This window comes from Typopeltis vanoorti, chromosome 6 (genome assembly GCF_054136105.1).
Source record: "Typopeltis vanoorti isolate ZY-2024b chromosome 6, IOZ_Tvanoo_1.0, whole genome shotgun sequence".
Taxonomy (NCBI): Eukaryota; Metazoa; Arthropoda; class Arachnida; order Uropygi; family Thelyphonidae; genus Typopeltis; species Typopeltis vanoorti.
This window is the reverse complement of record NC_143554.1, coordinates 13,036,363-13,056,715: the sequence shown is the minus strand read 5'-3', so window position 1 is coordinate 13,056,715 and position 20,353 is coordinate 13,036,363. Positions and strand designations below refer to the sequence as shown.

The window sequence follows — 20,353 nt, the reverse complement described above, 5'->3', positions numbered from 1 at the left end:
TACTTTAGATACTGCCCTCCGTGTGAGGAGGTCACAGGGAAAAAAAAAAAAAAAAAAATGCTGATAATATTGCTCAACGATATGATTACACCTTGGTAAAACTCTTAATAAAGGAATGAGAACCCAAGGAGATTATTTTTTAAATTTGCTGTGTACAGGTACCCATGAAGTGAGTGACTATTAAAAGGGGAGGAGCACAATCGAGTGTGTTCCGTGACAAAATAGAATACTACTGTCGATACATGGTATAAACATGTAGCTGGGAGTCTAAGGGGGATTGGTTATGTATACCAGTGCCAAAAGAATCAGGAATAAGAGGGGGGACTTTGTGACAGTGGCTGGTGCAACTTCAACAGGAGATATATACAGTTACAGGGATTATACAGATATGAAATTTTTGAGAAGGATAGAGAAAATAGGACATGAGGAGGGTACTGTTCATGGTAGCAAATGAACTGAAGCCAAAAAAGAATAAAAAATCAGGAAGACAGTGTGGATAGCAGTTCATCTGGTGTAAGACAAAATATATAGCTGGGGCTGCTAAAGTCCAAGGGGGTAGGGTTACAAAGTATGATGTGAAATACATGCATTGGCAATTTAATGCAATAGTAAGTCAAGTAATGCATGTGTCTGTGAAAGACAATCCATGTCTTTCATAGGCACAGAATGTAAGGAGGAAAGAATTTATTTACCTACGAGGCAATAATTACTTGAAAAAGCATGTGGTGAAAGGGCTTCTTATTTCCCCATTTTTTCCTCGGTTTCCAATATTTTCTTTGTTCTGTTTCCTTTAGATTTCCAACAATTTCCATTGTTCTGTTTCTTGTGATTTCCACTGCTCTGTTTCTCATGATTTCGTTTATACTTTTTAGAGCTTTCTTTTCTGTTATTTCCCATGTTTTATTTATTGTGATTGCTTCAGTTTGTTTTCTCGCTATTTCTTTTGTTTCATAGGAATAGAGTGTGGGGATATCCTACATTCACTACAGTGTTACCCTAGTTTTATCCTAAATTCACTATAGCAAACCTTGCATTATAAAGAATTATATCTTTAGTCCCTAGGAGTTTACCATAGTAATTGTCTACTGGATAAGAGTAGAACTATAACAGAAGCAAGCAATTACAGACCAATCTATCACTGGAAGTCGAGACACTGATTGGTGTGTGTGTCACTGGAAGTCAATAAGAAGTTGCAGAGATTAATTAAGCTCTGCATCTAAAGGTGATGATAGCACCTTGATCCTCTACAACAGTGCATCCCAAACTTCTGGATGTCAGGACCCCCTTTGCAAAATTAAAATATTTCATGCCCCCCCCCCTCAAAAAAAATCGTAATAAAGAGATATATTATTATAATATTTATTGTATTTATATTCAATACAAAACATACACAGCGAATATTGCAAAAATCAAATGAATATATTACATTTTTTGCCTCTTACCGTTTGGTTCTGAAGACGATGCAGGCTGTTCTGGTAAAATATGAAATACTGTCCTTTTTTTTTTTTTTCTTTTTTTTTTTGAGTCTGTTTCTGCTTCTTCTGATTGTTCGCGGGATTTTTTTTAATTTATTATCAACCACTTATCCATCTCAGGGTTAAATTTTTTAATGTAGAACACATCAAATAATATCACCACTTACCGATACTGGCACACCACAGACTGATAACATGAAATTAGTGAAGATTACCTGAATAAGGGAATCCCCAGACCAGGAACATTTTTCTCTTTTGTGACTTTTCTCCCTTTACAGTAATTAAGCCTAACGCGAAACAGACAGCAAAGGCAGTCTGTTTATTAAAACGTGCATATGATTGGTGCGGTATTAACAAAAGATCGCGCAACCGAAAGATAAAAGCATAGCTGACAATTGAGTTGAAATGCTAACTTTCTTCAACCGAATTCCATATGTGAAACTGCCATATATATATATATATTACTTAGTTTTAACACTTTTACGAATTTTAACACGTTCAGTTGAATTTTATTGCTGCCTTGGGAAATCGAAGTCGCACACATCTAATTAATAACAATAGTTTTTAGTTAGATACTGTGTTTGCCCATGCAACATATGGTTTTGTTTCTGTCTATATATACAGCATAGTTTCTGTATGAGGGACACGTGATTCATTAATTAGTGTGTTTTTATCCCAGTTGTCTCTAATTGCACTATTTGTTGAGAAATATATTACACAGACTCCTCATACATTATTCACTAGCATAATAAAAGTACTTGTTTTTATTGCCTCTGCAGTATAGTGGCTGTTAGAGAGGAGTGTTGTTTACCACTGCAAGGGAGTTACTATCTCCCCACACGAATTTGTTTAAGCTTTTTTTCATGTGTGAAGTATATGCGAAACTTTTATTGGTGACAGAAAACTAGCTCGGATGACAGTGATAATATAAAACGAGTTTTGATATGTATATAAAGTCAATATCAACAGTGCCTGATTACGAACGTGTGATGAAAGGGACAGGAAGATTTGGAGCTTCCCTGGAGAGCATTCGAAGTAAATACAATTAACCACTGATTTGAAATGAAATATCAATAAGCAATATTTACTAATATTCATTAAGCCCCGAAATACGAAAGAAGCAAAGTTTGTGAACCAACACCAATGCGTGAATTTTTCCATTAAAATATAAAAAATAACAAAAAAGAAATAATAAATAATAAAAGTTAAATACGTTTCTTTTAAAATAAAAAAAAATCTACTTTTAAAACAAATTTAAAATGTCTTAAAACATTTTAAATTTGTTTTCATTATTTCACGGCCCCCTGAACAAAACCTACGGCCCCCAAGGGGGATGCGGCCCACATTTTGGGAAGTGCTGCTCTACAAAGTACATGGCTTGGTTTAATAATCTGTTTACATTTTATAACAAAGTGAGTATATATAGCAAAATATTTGGATTTTTATGAGGGCACATCTGACAGAATTCCACAGTGGAGGTTATCATACAGACTCAAAGGGATGGGTATGCAAAATGGGCCTATGACACAGAAAGAAATGTGGCTGACTGACATATATCAGAAAGTAATATAGAGATACCAAGTCTAAGAGAAGTAACCAGAAGGGTATCAAAAGGTTCTGAATTTAGGCCATTGTTATTCCACTTATACATTAATGATACTGAGGGTAGACTAGGCAGCAATATAAAATTATTTGCCAATGATGCAAAAATAGGAACAGTAAGGGACATTTCCAATACAGAATCCTTGCAGGCTGATCTGGATAAACATGTTCTGTGGGCAAATAACCATGAATATCATTTCAATGTTTTGCTAAGTGTAAGATGATGCATTCTAGACTGAGGACATAGCAAGCAAAATATTCCTACAAGTCCTTAACAAAACTATAACCCCGATGAATGATGGTTGAAAGCTGAAATTTAGTGTCATTGTTAAGATGGCTATGTCATCACATTGAATAACTGAAATGTTGAAAAGGACACTAACTTGAGAAATAAGGAAGTTATTCTTCCACTCTAAAAGGCACTGATACAACATCTTGACTGCTCAGATATGATCACCTAGTTTTAAAGGGGATGAGGAAGTGAAAAGATCCAGTAAAAGGCAATCCAAGATATCTGGCTTATGGAATTGCGCATATGAGCACAGACTGAGGGAATGTGGTCTTCAAAGTATAAGTAAGATATGTAAAGAGAGGAGATATAATAGAAATATATAGGTAAGGGGATCTTGAGTATAGATACAACTGAGATTTTACAGTTTATGACAAGCAAGAGAGAACTTGGGATCATTCCTGGAAAGTGGGTAATGGTGCTGAGAAGCATGTGAGGCCTGTTTCTTCTTCTCATGGTGATGATGTGGAATTAGCTATCAGTAGTTGTTATGAGTGCATCTTCAGTGAAATGGTTTTAAAGAATGATATGATAGGTATTTTGGTATTGTGTGATTAGGAAGAAGCTCTTGATGTGCCCTTGACTCCCTGGAGAAGCCTATACATTAATAACAGCACTTATCGGTTAAAATCTTCCAGATTCAGATATTTGGCAATGTCTTTACATGGCAGATAATTTTCATGTCAGCATTTAGTGGCCTGAAGATGTTAAAACCTTCAGGTTGTGTTGGTTTGCAGATCAAGGTGTCTCCATTATTTATTCTTGGTCCATCTGCAGTATTTATATAGTATGGCTTCATAACCTTTAGCTGAAAAGGGTATCATCAAAAATCAATGCAAGTTAGCAAAACCACTCTGAATGTAGCAAAATTATATAATAATCATCAAAAAACAATTTTTATCTAAGTCAAAATCTAAAAGAATCTTACCAAAACACAACATAATGGCATATCTTCATCTATACCAACTGTCAAGAGATTCGAAATGTTAGCACTACCAAGAAATTTCACCGATCCCTTTTCCAGTTCTTCCAGAAATGTAAATAATTTTTCACTAGCAAGTACTAAACAGCATGGAATGAGGTCTTTTGACTGAGTATCCATGAACTAAAAATAAAAAAAATAACTTATACGTATGGACATGACAAAAAAGTTTACAGGAAACAAATTTATTATTGCTGGTTAAGAACAATGCTAAAACTTATCATTCACAGTATTCAGATATTCTTTAGTGAAGTATTAAAATTTACAATGGCAATGGAAAATCCACAAAGGGGGAAAAAAATGAAATGAAACAACTTTGCTGTATGCAAACGTAAGTTTCTGTGGTTGAGCAGTTCTGTGGGAAGTTTTCAGTCTTGAGACCCCATTATGATGTAAGTAAAGAGCTTAACAAAAATAAGCAATTAAAACCCAATAAGTTTCGTAAGTCGTGCTTATTTTTATTAAACTCTTTATTTACATCATAATATGGTCTCAATATCAAAAAAATTCTCACAGAATTTTATCGTATATTCCTTCAATATAATTACTGGCCATCTGAATACATTTTTTTCTGTGTGAACAGTAACTAAGAAATTCCATCTTCAGTGAGACTGGTCAACAGTGTTTAAAAGTTGTGTTGTATGGTGTTATTACTCATTTTTGGCCTATAGTTATGTATAAATTTATGGATCACAAGCAATAAGTGACTGAAGACTAGACTCAAAGTGATAACTAATATCAGAGGCTAGGACAATGGAACAGAGAAGAAAAAATCAGAAGCCTTTGCACAGTTGGTATCTTACTGTCCCTCCACATATATTGTTGAGGAAGTTAATGTTATTCAATAATTAGAAAGTGTTTCTTATTTATATTATACCTCATAAACCTTATCCACATTAGGTATAAATATTATTCATTATGGTCATACATTTAAGTATAACAAATAATTATACAAGTTCTGGGAATACAGGAATAAAATATTTATTCCTGTATCAATCTTATTTCAAAATGCCTTCACTTTCTAATATGTTCTTAACTTTGGGCTTGGGAAGGGAATCTGCCATAGATCAGTTGTTAGAGTTTGGATATTTTAAAATTAAACAGGAATGGAAGAGAAATGGAAATTCTAGTAACATGCAATTACATGGAGCAATAAATGGAAAAGGAGATGGGTGCAATAAAAAACAAATGACGGTGCATTTTAAATTTAATAAGTTTCATTCAAACACTGAAAACAAGATTCAAAAAGCAACTGAAACAATTCACAAAAAGCCTCTTTTGGTATGCTGTTCAAAGTTTTCTATAGATCTTTGAATAGCATCTATCATCAAAACAGCAGCCTTTTAGTGATATCATGTGCTTTAGGAAAGAAAAAATTTGCACAAGTCCAAGTATGGTGAGTATAGTGGATGTGATAACATGTAATTTTCTTTTTTCTGACTAAAAACTTTCTCATAATGATGATTGTTTCTAGCAAATGTTTCAAAATATCTAAACAATATCCATTCAACTATAATAAAAGCTTATGCTCCAAGAGTTAATTCTGAAGCACAAGTTTTTACTCATATTCATCTGGCACTTTCCAACAGAAGTGAAACAAACTTTTATCCAGCTTGTTTCTAAGAGTAAAGTCAATTATTAAACTTCTGCCCTCATGCTGTTATTTTGGTACCCTTGAAAATAATAGAAAAGATTATTAATAGGCAACTATTTCACCTATACAGAAACCAACCAATTAATTAGGTGATCACCAATATGGATTCCTCACTAGAGGAGATCTCCTTACTAACCTTATCTATCTTTTGACACAAAAGTATGGAAAAGTTCAGAGGAAAAAGTTTTGGGAAAAGAGGAAAAAAAAAAACAACTTGCAAAAAGTACATATAAGTGCTCTTGGTATTTCCAAAACTTGATATTTCAGTGGACTTCATAATTGGTCATCTCATTATAAATAGGAAGAAGACATAAGTGATGAATATTAGTCTGCCTTAGTCAGCAGGGGGGATCAGTAATTGACACAGCTGCTGAGAATATCAACTTCCTAATTGGACAGAGATCCAAAAACATTCTACAACATTAGCTATTAGTAGATCATTTGCACACATTCAGGAATAAGTTAGATTTGAACAATTCAACACAGCCTATCTGGTACTGACTTTAAAAAAATGAAATCCAGGAAGAAAGTGAACAACGAGCTATCGACTTTTGTCATATGCATGTAGATATAATTTTGTTTTGCCTACTTTTGCTATTATAACAGTCCCCCACAAATTTTAATAGTCACGCTACATAATAAATTTCAACAAGCCACAGAAGAATTATTTTGAATCATTCTGTTAAGAAAAACAGTCCAATTATAGTGAAAAATTGAAATTTAAGAAAATATTTCGTGGATCATTCTTAAACCTAAGATTGATTAACAACAAAAATTACTGCACCGAATCATGCTGAATTATTATCATTTTGAAGATAAAAATGATCCAAATAAATAAAATAAATTATGATTGCAAATTCTTTTCTTAATAAAATGGAATTATAATGAAAGAGGGAGAGAGAGTTGCAATTATGGACTACGATGTGTGACAATTTAATTCCCATAATTAACAGAGAAGAAAAAATCAGAAGCCTTAGTAGTGTTGCCCGTGTGGTGATTTGGTTGGAGTCACATGAATAATCATCTTTGTACATGTTTTAACTGATGCACGTGTAAACTTAAAGCCAATACAGCAATTTGCTAGTTGGCTACTGCAAAAACAATAAAGATCTGTGTGTAAACTTTGGTGTAAAAATGTGCAATCGAATGGAGCAGCATGTTAACATCAAATTTTGTGTGAAAACCGACAACTGCCACTGAAACGTTGGAGCTGTTGAAAGTGGTACATGGTGTGGATGCTCTGAAAAAATCAAGTGTCTGTGAGTGGCATTAGAGATTCAAAGGTGGGTGAGAGGATGTGAATGATGATCCCAGAAGTGGGCAGCCAAAAACAAAATTGATGCAAATGTGAACAGAGTGCGAGAATTGGTACAGTCTGACACACAATTAAGTGTGTGATTAATAGCTGATGAATTGCAAATGAACTGAGAAACAGTCAGGGTAATTTTAACTGAAAAATTGGATATGCAAAAGATTTCTGCAAAGTTTGTACCTCGAACGAACAGAAGCAGTGGCGGTTTCAAGATGCGACTGATCTCTCTCTGCAAATAACCACATGTTTCTGAGAGTAATTATGGATGATGAAACCTGATGGTTCCAGTATGATCCTAAAAAAGCCAGAGAATGCAGTGGAATAACTCAGGTTCGTCATGTCCGAAAAAAGCACGCATGTCACGTTCGCAGTTCAAGACCATGCTGGTGTTTACTATGAATTCATTGAACAGGGACAAATGGTCAACCAACAATGATATTTAGAGGAGCTGAAAAGATTACAGACTTTGTTTGAAGAAAAAGACCTGAACTGTGGCCTGACAAGTGGATCATCCATCACGATAATGCACCAAGCCATGGTGTGCTCATCTGAGAGAGTTTTTCTGGCCAAAAAATCTATTACCAAATCAGGTCATCCTGCTTATTCACTTAACTTAGCTCTCTGTGATTTCTAGCTGTTTCCAAAATTAAAGACTAAGCTAAAAGGTTGAAGATTTTCTGACATAGCTGATATCCAGCATAATGTGATAAAGGAACTCAAGAGTATTCTGGAAAAAGAGTTCCAGGATTGTTTCCAAAAATGGGAACACCTTCTAAACCAGTGTATAAATGCACAAGAACACTACTTTGAATGCGACAGTAGCCACTAATGTATAGTTCCAAAAGTAGGTTTTTTACAGGTGCAATCCGGGAATTAAATTGTCACACCTCATAAGCAACAAAGGCCATGAGATACTACCTGTCTGTTAGCTGCACAAGTTCTAATTGGTTTGCCTTTTTCTGCAGGAAGAAAAACTCTACCATTTCTGTAAAAGACAGGATAACTGATATTCAATTGAAAGCTCTCATAACAATTCTTTGCATTATACATGACATTCACATTCCAAAGTTGGTAAGGAAGGTATTAATCAAATCTAGTGGCCAGCACGCTTCCCAGATTTCAACCCTCTAGAACACATTTGAGATGCAATAAGGAGATGCACTGCTGCTCGAAATTCTCCACCAGAAAACAAACAAAGCCTTATCCTTGCTCTTAAGGAGAAGTGGGCCAGTTTGCCTCAAGAACTCCTGAATCACTTGGTGCTAAGCATGGTACAATGCTGCGAGAGCTGCACTGCAGTTCGAGGTGGACATATTCCATACTGAAATGTCTCTCCACATAGTTTTCTGTAAGCACTATACATAAATTCCTTAACTACATCTTTAGGAAATTTGTAACTTTTGCTTGAAATATATTACAATTTAATTTACATGAAATTTATACCACATTTTTTGTGTAATATGATTTATTAGTATGCTGGCAATAAATCCATGTCCACATTTGGTTGTAGTCATGAAAATTTTTTCATATACAAGTAAAAATGTAGTTCGTTCTTAGCTTTTGAACGCCAGCATAATAAATTATAAAATCAGATATTTTGATATGAAATTTATATATCATCTTCAGTGAACTGAAAATTCAAAAATTCTATATTAACAAAAATGGGTTTTAAAATGTATGAAATATGTACTAAGTGAATCAGTACTGTAGATATAAGACTGATAAATCATCACAATAATAATAATAATAATAATAAAATTAATAAAATGTTAATGTTTGCAATTTATAATGATCAGACTATCCAAATTTTAGATGAGGAAACAATTCCTGTTTATGTTAAGGAAATGTAATAATAGTGCTTAAGAAATCTTTGAATAATTGATCAAATTTAAAACCACAAAATGTAAAAGATAGACCCTAGACTAAAAAATTCTATGGTCCATATTGACTCCATGCTACACTAAACATGTCTACTTTTTTATAGATTAAACATGACTAATGTGTCACCAGAAAGTACCGTTTGTCTGAAACAAGAGAGAAAACAAGGAAGCTGGTAAACAGCTGGGAGGGAAAGAGGAGGTTGTTAATCCATAGTGGAATATTAAATGGAGAATTTATTAACAGGGAGAAAAAATCTGGGCACTTAATGTACTTTCTTAAGGATCCTAAGCGACTGCAGCAATACATATATTTGTATCCTATACACAAGCTCAGAGTTCTTAGGAATAGGCTTGTACATGTTGAAAATGAACTAATCTTCCTTGGGACAAAGCCAATCTGCAGCACAACACTTTGGATGGTGTCAGTTCTAGTTTAACATCATACTGACAGAAAACAATTTCTCTGCTAGAAATTGTAGAACCGTCTCATTACCGTTATCAGCTTAAGTATGTGCATTATCAAATTAATACTATACAGTTATTTCCTTTTTTTTTCTCAACAACAACAATACACACAAAGTGAAACATTACTAAAGAAAATAAAAAATACTTACATGCCCAATAAGGGCAACAGATTCTAAAAATGCCTGCAGCCACTTTGAAGCTTCATAGTCATCTGAAGCAGCAAGCTGAAGAGAATCCATATTGGATAAAATAACTTCAAATGAATATGGTCTGGTACATAAATGAAGGCGTCTACAACCCTTACAATGTGGAACACTATTTAAAAAAATGTAATATAAAGTTATATCCATAAAAGATAACACCAAGGAATTTGTATCATTTTAAAAAATCATTGAATATTATATGCAAAATAAAAAGCACGGGTTTTCATTTTCCTATATGCATTTTTAACGTATTTCTCATCCAAATAATGTTATAAACCTATAACACATTAGTGCTGGGGGGGGGGGGGAGGAATAAGGATTTTTTACAATTTATTTTTGTTTTTATTTCTTAACTTATTTTTAAATAGTCTAGAAATCTTGCTCTAAAGACCAAACATGAAACTTTTCCCAACTACTTCAGCCCTCCAATGTAGGGATGTGGTTTCACACTGGACAATGAAAATCATCTCATCTGAAGACAATCACAAATATCCATAGTAACATTCAAACCTTCAGTCTCTTGGTGAGTGGAATACTTTAACCACTCAGCTAACCAGGCTGGCAGTAACAGTAATCAACTTTTTTTGTCTCAAGTAATCAACCATTCAACCTTTATTAAATATTGACTATTTACTTCACATGCATATGTGCATGTGAAGTAAATCTTTTTGGACAGAGAGCTGCTCTGTCAAAATGCATACGGTGATGAATGCTTATCCTCCTTAAGTCATCTGAAGTACATCGTCCTCAAGCATCTCACGACGCTTGAGGATGATGAAAAGCCAGGCTGTCCAAAAACTGGACAGAGCGAAGTTAACATCTAAAAAGTGCGTGACTTCATCAAAGAAAACCCGAAATCGTCAATGAGATTGAATGAAGATGAATTGGAGATTCCAAAATCAACTGTGCATAACATTTTGACCAAGAGTTTGGGCCTTCATAAATTGAATTCGCGATTTGTTCCCCACAAATTGACTGACGACCAAAAAACGATAATGCACCATCTCATCGTTCGAACATAGTGAGACAGTTTTTGAGCAAAAATCAACTTTGTGTGTGGGATCACTTGCCGTATTCACCTTATTTAGTAACCTGTGACCTCTTTCTCTTACCCTCAACTTCATTTGCCGATGAAAGGAAAGCGATACAACACCACTGAAAACGTTCAAGCGGCAGTAACCACGACCCTCAACAGTATCCCAAAAACCGATATAAAAAACTCATTTAATGAATTAATTGACCGTGCCAAACACTGTTAAATTTGTCAAAGCTGAGGGAGAGTATACTGACTGAAATAAATGATTTGAATAATTATATTTGGCCTGTGTTTTATTTTCTATCAAAAGTTCGGTTTCTTTTTGAACAGAGGGTGTACATACACACACATGTACATATGCATAACTTTCATGCAACTATTATTATACATATAAGGAGCAATAGCAAACAATTACTATTGCTCATTATATGTATATTATGTTTTTACAATAAATAGGAATTTTTGATCTTTTTTTTTAATTTAAAAATAAATAGTATTATTTCTAGTATAAACATGCTTCATCAATAGTTGAACACAGTATAATAATAATACAGTTACTACAAAATGATTCTTACACTTTGCAATATTTATTATAAAAAATCTTGAAGATTCAAACAGAAGTTAAACAACTGAGCACAACTCAAAGCTGTGCTCATCAGTGATGTATCAGAGAGCTGACATAACTCCGACCATTACCTCTGTAACAAACAAAAAAACATGCTATTTTTAGAAACAAACAAGCTTTTGTGATTGTATATATGCAAGTGGATTGACTAGTTAGTGGCAGTGTTACCGAAGAGATTTTTTTACAATTTGCTAATACACAAATTTAAATCCTGTCCAAGCAAAATATAGTCATGGAACATTATTTGTAATTTTTAAACATTCAATGTCAAGAAGTAGAAAAAGCCATCAAAGGCTTGAAATGTGGAAAGGCAGCAAGAGTATATGATATTCAACCAGAAATGCTGAAGTATGGTGGTATAAAAGTCTTTGGAGTAGAGCTCTAATAGTGCCCATATATAAAAAGGGAAATAAAACTGAATGTGAAAATTACATTACAGAGGTATTACCCTACTGAGTGTTCCTGGCAAGATCTATGCAAGTATACTTGAGAAATGGTTGAGAAGAATTGTGGAAGAAAAGCTTGGTGAAGAATAAGATGGATTCAAACCAAATAGAGGCTGTCCGAACCAGATCTTCACTTTACGACAAATAGTCGAGAAAGCATGGGAATATAACAAACATCTGTATTTAAGTTTTGTCGATCTGGAAAAGGAATATGACAAGGTGCCAAGAGAGAAGCTATTCAGCACGCTACATTTATATGGTGTCAATGGGGCATTATATCAAGCAATACTTGATATAATGCCGACTTACAACTCAAATACATGTCTGTATTTGAGTTGTAAGTCGGCAGTTAGAATTGAAGGATGTACAGGAAGATGGTTTTAATGATAAATCTGGTGTGAGACAAGGATGTACATTATCCCCTCTGTTATTCATTATCTATATGGATCACATTATGAAGGAAAGTGGTATTAAACATGATATCAGAATTGGAGATGTTAATGTCAGCTCTTTGCTTTATTCGGACGATGTTATACTTCTAAATAAATCCGCTACAAGTTTGCAAGATTCCCTGCCTAAATTGAATAACTGTTGTAATAGATATGGTATGAAGGTCAGCATTAAAAAGACAAAGACAATGAAAATAGGTAGAATTGTTGAAAATGTCACTGTGTTGTGAACAGGGAACCGTGGAACAAGTAAAACATTTCAGTTACTTAGGCACGATTTTTAGTGAAGATGGTAAATTAAATATGGAAATAGACAACAGAATCAACAAAGCTGGTATGGTAGGAAGTCAATTGAATAAATTCATATGGAATAAGAGAGAAATTAGAACACTAAATTAGCTGTATACAAGACAGTGTTCAAACCAGTTTTAACTTATGGATCTGAGAGCTGGGTCAGAAGTAAAACACTTGACCAAAGATTAGAGACTGCAGATATGAGAGTCCTGAGAAAGATTAGAGGTATGAACAGATGGCATCAATGGCAATATCATATTAAAAACGAGGATATTAGGAAAGAATTTGACATTGTCAGCATCCAGAAATGTGTTAGCAGAGCTAATCTCAGGTGGTATGGTCACTTGAACAGAATGGATGAGGAAAGATTACTAAACAAGTATTCTCTGCTAGGTTGGCAGGAAAACGACCCAGAGGAAGACCAAGATATAGGTGGATTGACATGGTACAATGTGCCTTAGACAATAGAAATATAAGATCTGATAATGATAATATTGGAGTCTTGACAAGTAATAGACTGATTTGGAGGAAAATTGTAGATAGGAAGTTAGTAATGATGTAAATTTTTCATGTAGTACTATCACATCCTGTACACCCCTTGAGGGTACATGTCAGGAATTTGATGAAGTGTCTACAAACATTAAGTTTAGTAATACCCTTGAACTTTAAATGAATTCAGAAAAGTTTTTTGACAAAGAACAAAAAAAACAGCCATATTGATAGCCACAAAAAAAAAATTAAGAATGGTAATTACTTATAGTTATGAGCCTTGGGTTCTGTATAGAATACAGGAGTGGAAAATATAAGCAAGTTCTGTGCAAAAATCATGGGAAGAATAATCATTTTTATTATCTGACACCACCAAGAAGTAGTAATAGGACTCGTTGTTTTGTCTCTTACCAAAACTAATGACCATAACTTTTGTCTAACCTTACTTCCACCCTTCCACAAATGAATGATTTTACTCCTCAATGCTCACAAAAATCAATTTACTGGCTTCTTACTTTTCGAATTTTGGCACTACTGATCTTGGTAAATATTTTCTTACCATTCCAAATTGCAAGCATTCAATGTCCCCTAGGATTTTTTAGCAGAATGAACAAAAATGTGAAGATTTTGTCAAATCCGAATATTACATACATCACTTCTTACATAATCTTACATATGCCACTGAAAAATCTGGAGACACTTAAGTATTGCTCTTGGCATCTTTAAGATATTATGTTTATGTTTGAATGATTCTACTCATATATATGCTTATTGTGTTATTTATTTCCATATAGATTTCTTATCTTCACAAGAAATTGGGCCTAAATAGTTAAAGTATGTTTCTTCTGTATATTCATTATAGAACACATCATGTTTACTGTCAGAGAATTCTGAAAACTAGCTACAGATTAATTCAAAATGACATCATTATTTACATAAAGTAACAAGTAAGGAAATGATTAAAGACAATCATAAAAAAAAATAAAAAAATAAAAATTATTCATAACAGCACTTTAGAATGATGGCATCATCTGGAGCTATTTTTGGCACAACATGGACAATTTTGTTTAGCTTAATATTGTTACATGAAATAACTCAACAGAAGGAACTTTCACAAATATAATTCATAGACATGAACTTACTATACATGTAAATTTTGCAGTGAAGTATTTGATATAAAATACTTATATTCTGGATCTGGACAAATATCAAATATCCTGTAGTAACAAATATCTCATTACATCATCAAATGTGAATACACAATTCTCAGACATTACAAAGTGCTTAGATTCCCCTTCTCCCCAGCCAGTCACATGATACTATTAGGATCCCGTAGGAAACCATAATCAATTAGCACAGCCATAAAAAAATTCATGGCGATGGGAAATGAAGCACATGACTTAAGTCCAATCTAGTCATTTCCAACTCTTGGTGATCTTGTGAACTGTGGGGCTTATCTCACTTGTTTCCATCCAATTCTTTTGCTGTCTTCCTCTCCTTCTCATGCCCTCAGCCTTTCTTAATATAACTGTATTTTCCAAGGATTCATCTGCTTGCATAATATGCACAAAGTACATGAACTTCTGTTGAGTGTCTCATGGCCTCTAAGGAATATTCTACTTTTTATGTTCTCTAAAATTTTCTTATTAGTCACTCTTGCAATCCATGGAATTCTTAATAATATTTTTTCACATCTAATTTCACGTCACATCTCATCTAATTACTAAAGGAAGGTCATGTTTTAGCAACTTGCTTACATTCTATAACAATGTTACCATTGAACTAGACAAGAGGAATGGATACACCAAGATACTTTTTTAGATTTTGCTATGGCTTTTGACACAATACAGCATGGAAGACTGTTGCATAAATTGGAGAATATGGATTTGAATTTTAAAATATTTCCATGAATAAGGGGATGGCTGACAGACAGATATCCAAAAGTGGTATATGGCGGATCTGAATCTGCAAAATTTAAGGTAACTAGTGGTGTACCACAAGGATCAGTCCTTGGTCCACTGTTATTCAATCTGTACATTAATGATATTGGGAAGGATTTGACAGGTGGCATACAGCTATTTGCTGATGATGCAAACATAGGCAAGGGAATCAGGAATGCTGCTGATATGCAATACTTGCATAATGATTTGAATAGGCTGGAATTATGGGCATGGGAAAATGGATATGAGTTCAATGTTAGTAAATGCAAAGTCTTCCACAGAAATCATGCATTTTGGCATGATCAGATATGAATAGAGATGGAAGGGTATGATGTGATTCGTGAGGATGAAAAGGGTAAAAAGGGAGGGGGAGAGTGTTATTGATGATAGAGAACGAGTTATGTCCATACAAAGTAAAGATGCAAGAGGGAAATAGGACCAGTGGTTTTGAGGCAGTATGGTGCGAGATAGAGGTGAATGGAATCAAATACTTGGTTGCATGTTGTTATAGACCAGGTAATGTGGATGGTGGTGATAATGAAATGTACAATCAAATTAGCCAAGCAAATAAGAAAAGAGTGATCATTATGGGTAATTTTAATTATGGCAATATAGACTGGAATGATGAGATAGCAACTGGAAGTAAAAAAAAATTAGTTTCTTGAGTTTTTGAAGGATAACTACCTCAGACAGTACGTAACAGAGGGCATGCGAGGATTCAAGGTCATGGATTTGGTCATCTCATCAGAGGATGTAATTATAAATGAGGTGTCTAATCATCCACCAATTGGTGAGAGTGACCATGAGGTGATTACCTGGGTGGTTGCTAGCAGTGTGAGGACCTCTGTGAGAAAAAGGTATATGTGAAACTACAAGGGGGGGGGGGGGATTATGAAGAGCTCAGGAGACAGCTTGTGGGTGTAACATGGAATGAGGAGTTAGCTGGAAAAGAGATCAATACAGCTTGGGAGATTTTCAAAAACTATCTAGTAGATGCAATGTCTAAATATATTCCAAGGGTGAGAAGGTTAAATAAAGAGATTAAGCATGCGATATAGAGAAAGATGGCATTGTGGAGGCAGCATAAGCAAAGTGGAAATAACCAATTCCATGAGGTCTACAAAGACCAGGGCAAGGAGGGTGACTTGGTTGGTGAGGGTAGCTAAAGAGAGGTATGAACAGCAGTTAGCTAATGAAGCCAAAAAGAATCCTAAGGAGTTCTTTCGATATGTAGCTAGCAAAAGAAAGAATGATTATGGAAGGATGACATTGATTGAAGAAAATGATATAAAGACAGCTGTTGCAGAATGTGTGGTGGAGACACTTAATGAGCAGTTCATACAGGTCTTTCAATCTTGTGAATGTGACTTCATGGATAGAGTGTGAGCAGTAGATGATGGGGATGAAAGACTGACTGTAAGTGAGCAAGAGGTGTTTGAGGAATTGAGTAAACTAGATGTTGATAGGGCTGTGGGACTTGATAATATATCGCCACGCATTCTGAAGGAATGTGCCAGGAAGTTGACACCTGTCTTGACATATTTTTTTAATATGAGTCTTGCACTCGGTCAAGTCCCTAAGGAGGGCAAGATTGTGCCACTTCATAAAGGAGGTGATCAAACTCAAGCATTAAACTATAGGCCTATCTGTGTGTCAGGTGCTATGGTTAAGTTGTTGGAGAAGCTTGTGAGAACTAGGATCCAGAGTTAGGTTGACAACAATGGTATCATCTTTGATGGACAGCATGGATTTGTTAAAGGGAGGTCATGTAATCTACTCACTTATTACAATAAAGTGACTGCTTCCTTGGACACAGGAGAAGGATACACAGTGATATACCTGGATTTCGCAAAGGCTTTTGATAAAGTACCTCATGATAAATTGATAGTCAAACTGCAGCAGATGGGGTTGGATATCAGATTGGTGCATTGGATTGGAGATTGGCTGTCTGATAGGTATCAAGAAGTTGTGTATGGGGGAGCGATGTCGAGGAAAAGGAAAGTCACTAGTGGAGTGCCTCAGGGATCTGTTTCAGGGCCATTACTGTTTAACTTGTATATTAATGATATAAGTGAAGATTTGGATGGAGATATTCAGTTGTTTGCAGATGATGCAAAGTTGGGATGAACCATGAAGAGTAGTGAGGATGTTGTGACCTTGCAAGAAGACTTGAATAAATTGAGTGATTGGTCACGGAAATGGGGATGCGAGTTCAATGTTGAAAAATGTAAGGTTTTAAAATTTGGAAAACAAAGATGGGATGCAGAATTTATGCTTGGTGAGGATACACTGTTGAAGATGGAAGAAATAAGAGATTTTGGGGTGATAGTGGATAAGGATCTGAAATTTAGAGCCAAAATTGTGAAGACAACACAAATGCTTCTGGGAATGAGGTGGAGGACACTGCCGTATAGAAGTAGGGAGATTCTTGTTCCGTTGCATAAGGCTTTGATTAGGCCACACATGGACTATTGTGCTCAGATTTGGTCACCTGGTTTTCAGAAGGATGAAGAGATGTTGGAAAGGATCCAAATGCAACTGACTAAGGTAGTTTCTGACCTCTGGAATGTTGAGTATGAGGAAAGATTGAGAAGATGCAATTTTCAGTCTGAAAATTGCATCTTCTCAATTTCGTACAACTCTGCACGAAAAAAACCTGCTTCAGTGAGAGGCAGGTTTTTTTCGTGCAGAGTTGTAAATGATTGGAATGCCCTGCCTGAGAGTGTGGTGTCTGCAGGGACTTTGAATGTATTCAAAGCACGGTATGATGAGCTGTGTGTGTGATAAAAGGACCTCCCAGATGAATCTTTGACTCCATGAGGTCTTGGGTAATAATAATAATAATAATAATATTCAATGTCATATCATATTGGTAGGATTGTGCTTGAAGGAAAATGGATATCAGTTCAATGTTAGTAAATGCAAAGTCATGCACTTTGGCGTGATTAGATATTCAATGTCATATCATATCTGTAGGATTATGCTTGAAGAAACTAATAAGGCAAGGGATAATGGAGTGTTAACAGACAGGAAGTTGAAGTTCAGGAGCCATGTGGCAAATACAAATACAACTTAAAAATAATTGCAATGCTGAAACAAACATTCACATGTAAAGATAAGGATGTTATTTTACCTCTTTATAAGACTTCACTTGGCCTATTGTGTGCAGGTGGAGTATCTTGGTTTCCATTGTGATTCTGATACATTGGAGAAGTGCAAAGGAGAGTATTAAAAATGGTTTCAGGATTTTGGAATACTGATTATGAAGACATACTGAGAATTTGTAGACTGCAGACACTAGCAAACTGGAGAAAGAGGGGTAATATGAATGAGACTTGCAAACTACAGGATTTCAGTTGATGGAATTTTTTATTTTATGGAAGGTGGGGAAAGGACAAGAGGGCATTCTAAGAAGCTGAAAATGAACGAATGCCACTAAGAAAGGTTGAGGGCTAGATTTTTCTCTCATAGGGTGGTGCATGATTGGAATGGATTGCCATTGGATGCTGTGTTTGCAAGCAGTGCGAATGAATTCAAGAATAAGTATGATAGCTGTGCGTGTAGTATGTGGCCTCCCTCGATCAGTTTCTGACTCCTTGGAGGTCTTTCTCAATGTTCATTAAAATGAATCAATTTACTTTCTATCTTTCTTCTTAATGATTCAGCTTTCATATTCATCTATCACTACTGGAAATACCACTGCTTTAACAATTCTAACTTTCATGGTCCTACATCTCTATCTTTCATAATTTTGTGTCAAGTTAAACATAACTTTCTCCCTCCATAGTTATCCTGGTTTAATTTCATCTCCACATTGACCGTGATTTCTTATTCTGGACCCCAGTAAATCATAACTTTCAACAACTCATTACAGGTGCATGTGAAAGTATAGAGACTGTTTTAAAAAGAAGAAAGTAAATTAAAAATTAAAATAAATGCAAGAATTATCGTATTTGCCGGTGTATAAGACGCACTTTTTTCTTTGAAAATAGTTCTGAAAAACAGGGTGCGTCTTATATGCCGATACTCAGTTTTTTTATTACTTTTATTTCTGGAAATTTTCTCTGTTCCGAGTTACGCGATTTCTCTTGCTTCCTTGCGGTGTGTGAAAGCATCCTGGTTATGCAGACTGATAAATTTCTGACGTTCAATTTTCTCTAAATTTCTTGGCAAATTATGGCTGAAAAACGTCACATTGCTAGAATATTGCATACAAGCTACGTGTGATTGCGTATGCTAAAGAACGTGAAAACAGGGCTGCAGAGAGACAATTTGGGGCACCCCCAACTGAAAAAATGATAAGAACTTGGCAGAATCAGGAAGAGGATCTAAAAAAAAGCAACTCACAGTAAACAGAACCTACGAAGTGGAACTGCAAAATGACCACAACTTGAGGCAGAATGAGTACTTGGATTTTTGATCACAGAAAAGCAGGACTTTCAGTGTCTACAAAAATGATTATTCGTCAAGTGAAAGTGATAGCCACTAACAGAGGGATCGCCAACTTTACTGGATCAGCATCATGGTGTTCCAGATTCATATATGCAGACTGAAACAAAAATATTACAAAAGATGCCAGCTGAATATGAAGAAAAAACGATTGAATTTCATCGATTCGTCATTAACGCAAGGAAACGAGAAAATTTTGAACTTGCGCAAACAGGAAACATGGACGAGGTGCCGCTGACTTTTGATGTGCCCTCAAACAAAACTGTAGATTCCAAGGGCATAAAAGGTGTTACTGTTAAAACTTTGGGGGCACGAAAAAACTCACTACACGGTTGTTTATCCTGCTGTGCTGATTGGACAAAATTGCCGCCACTATTGATTTTTAAAAGGAAGATGCTACCCAAAGAAAAACTGCTAGGGAGTGTTTGTACATGTTCACACAAAAGGCTGGATGGATGGAAGAGGAATGAAGTTATGTATAGATAAAATTTGGTCTAGGCACCCTGACAGACTGTTGAAGAAGCCTGCCCTGCTAGTATGGAATCAGTTTCATTCTCACAGAACAGAAGATGTTAAAAATAAACTCAAGGAATTGAAAACTCGGTTAGCTGTAATTCCAGGAGGTCTAATAAGTTAGCTTCAATCTTTAGATGTCTGTATTAATAAATCATTTAAGGGATTAATAAAGGAGAAGTGGAACAGCTGGATGCAGTCTTCAGATTTTGAGGATTATGCCATCAGGAAGAAGGAAGAGGCCTGGCAT

The 20,353-nt window shown here is 35.1% G+C and overlaps 1 protein-coding gene across 1 annotated transcript in view; it reads right to left on the bottom strand.

Moving 5' to 3' along the window:
• The window catches only part of prd1 (pleckstrin homology domain-containing protein pruning defect 1), a 274,327-nt gene that overhangs the window by 32,597 nt on the left and 221,377 nt on the right, over positions 1–20,353 (bottom strand). Inside the window, exons 13-14 of the mRNA XM_090394672.1 lie at positions 9,809–9,974; positions 4,295–4,471 (exon numbers count right to left, since the gene is read on the bottom strand). Coding sequence (XP_090250798.1) covers positions 4,295–4,471; positions 9,809–9,974 — 343 coding nt within the window. The remainder of the gene's footprint in view (positions 1–4,294; positions 4,472–9,808; positions 9,975–20,353) is intronic.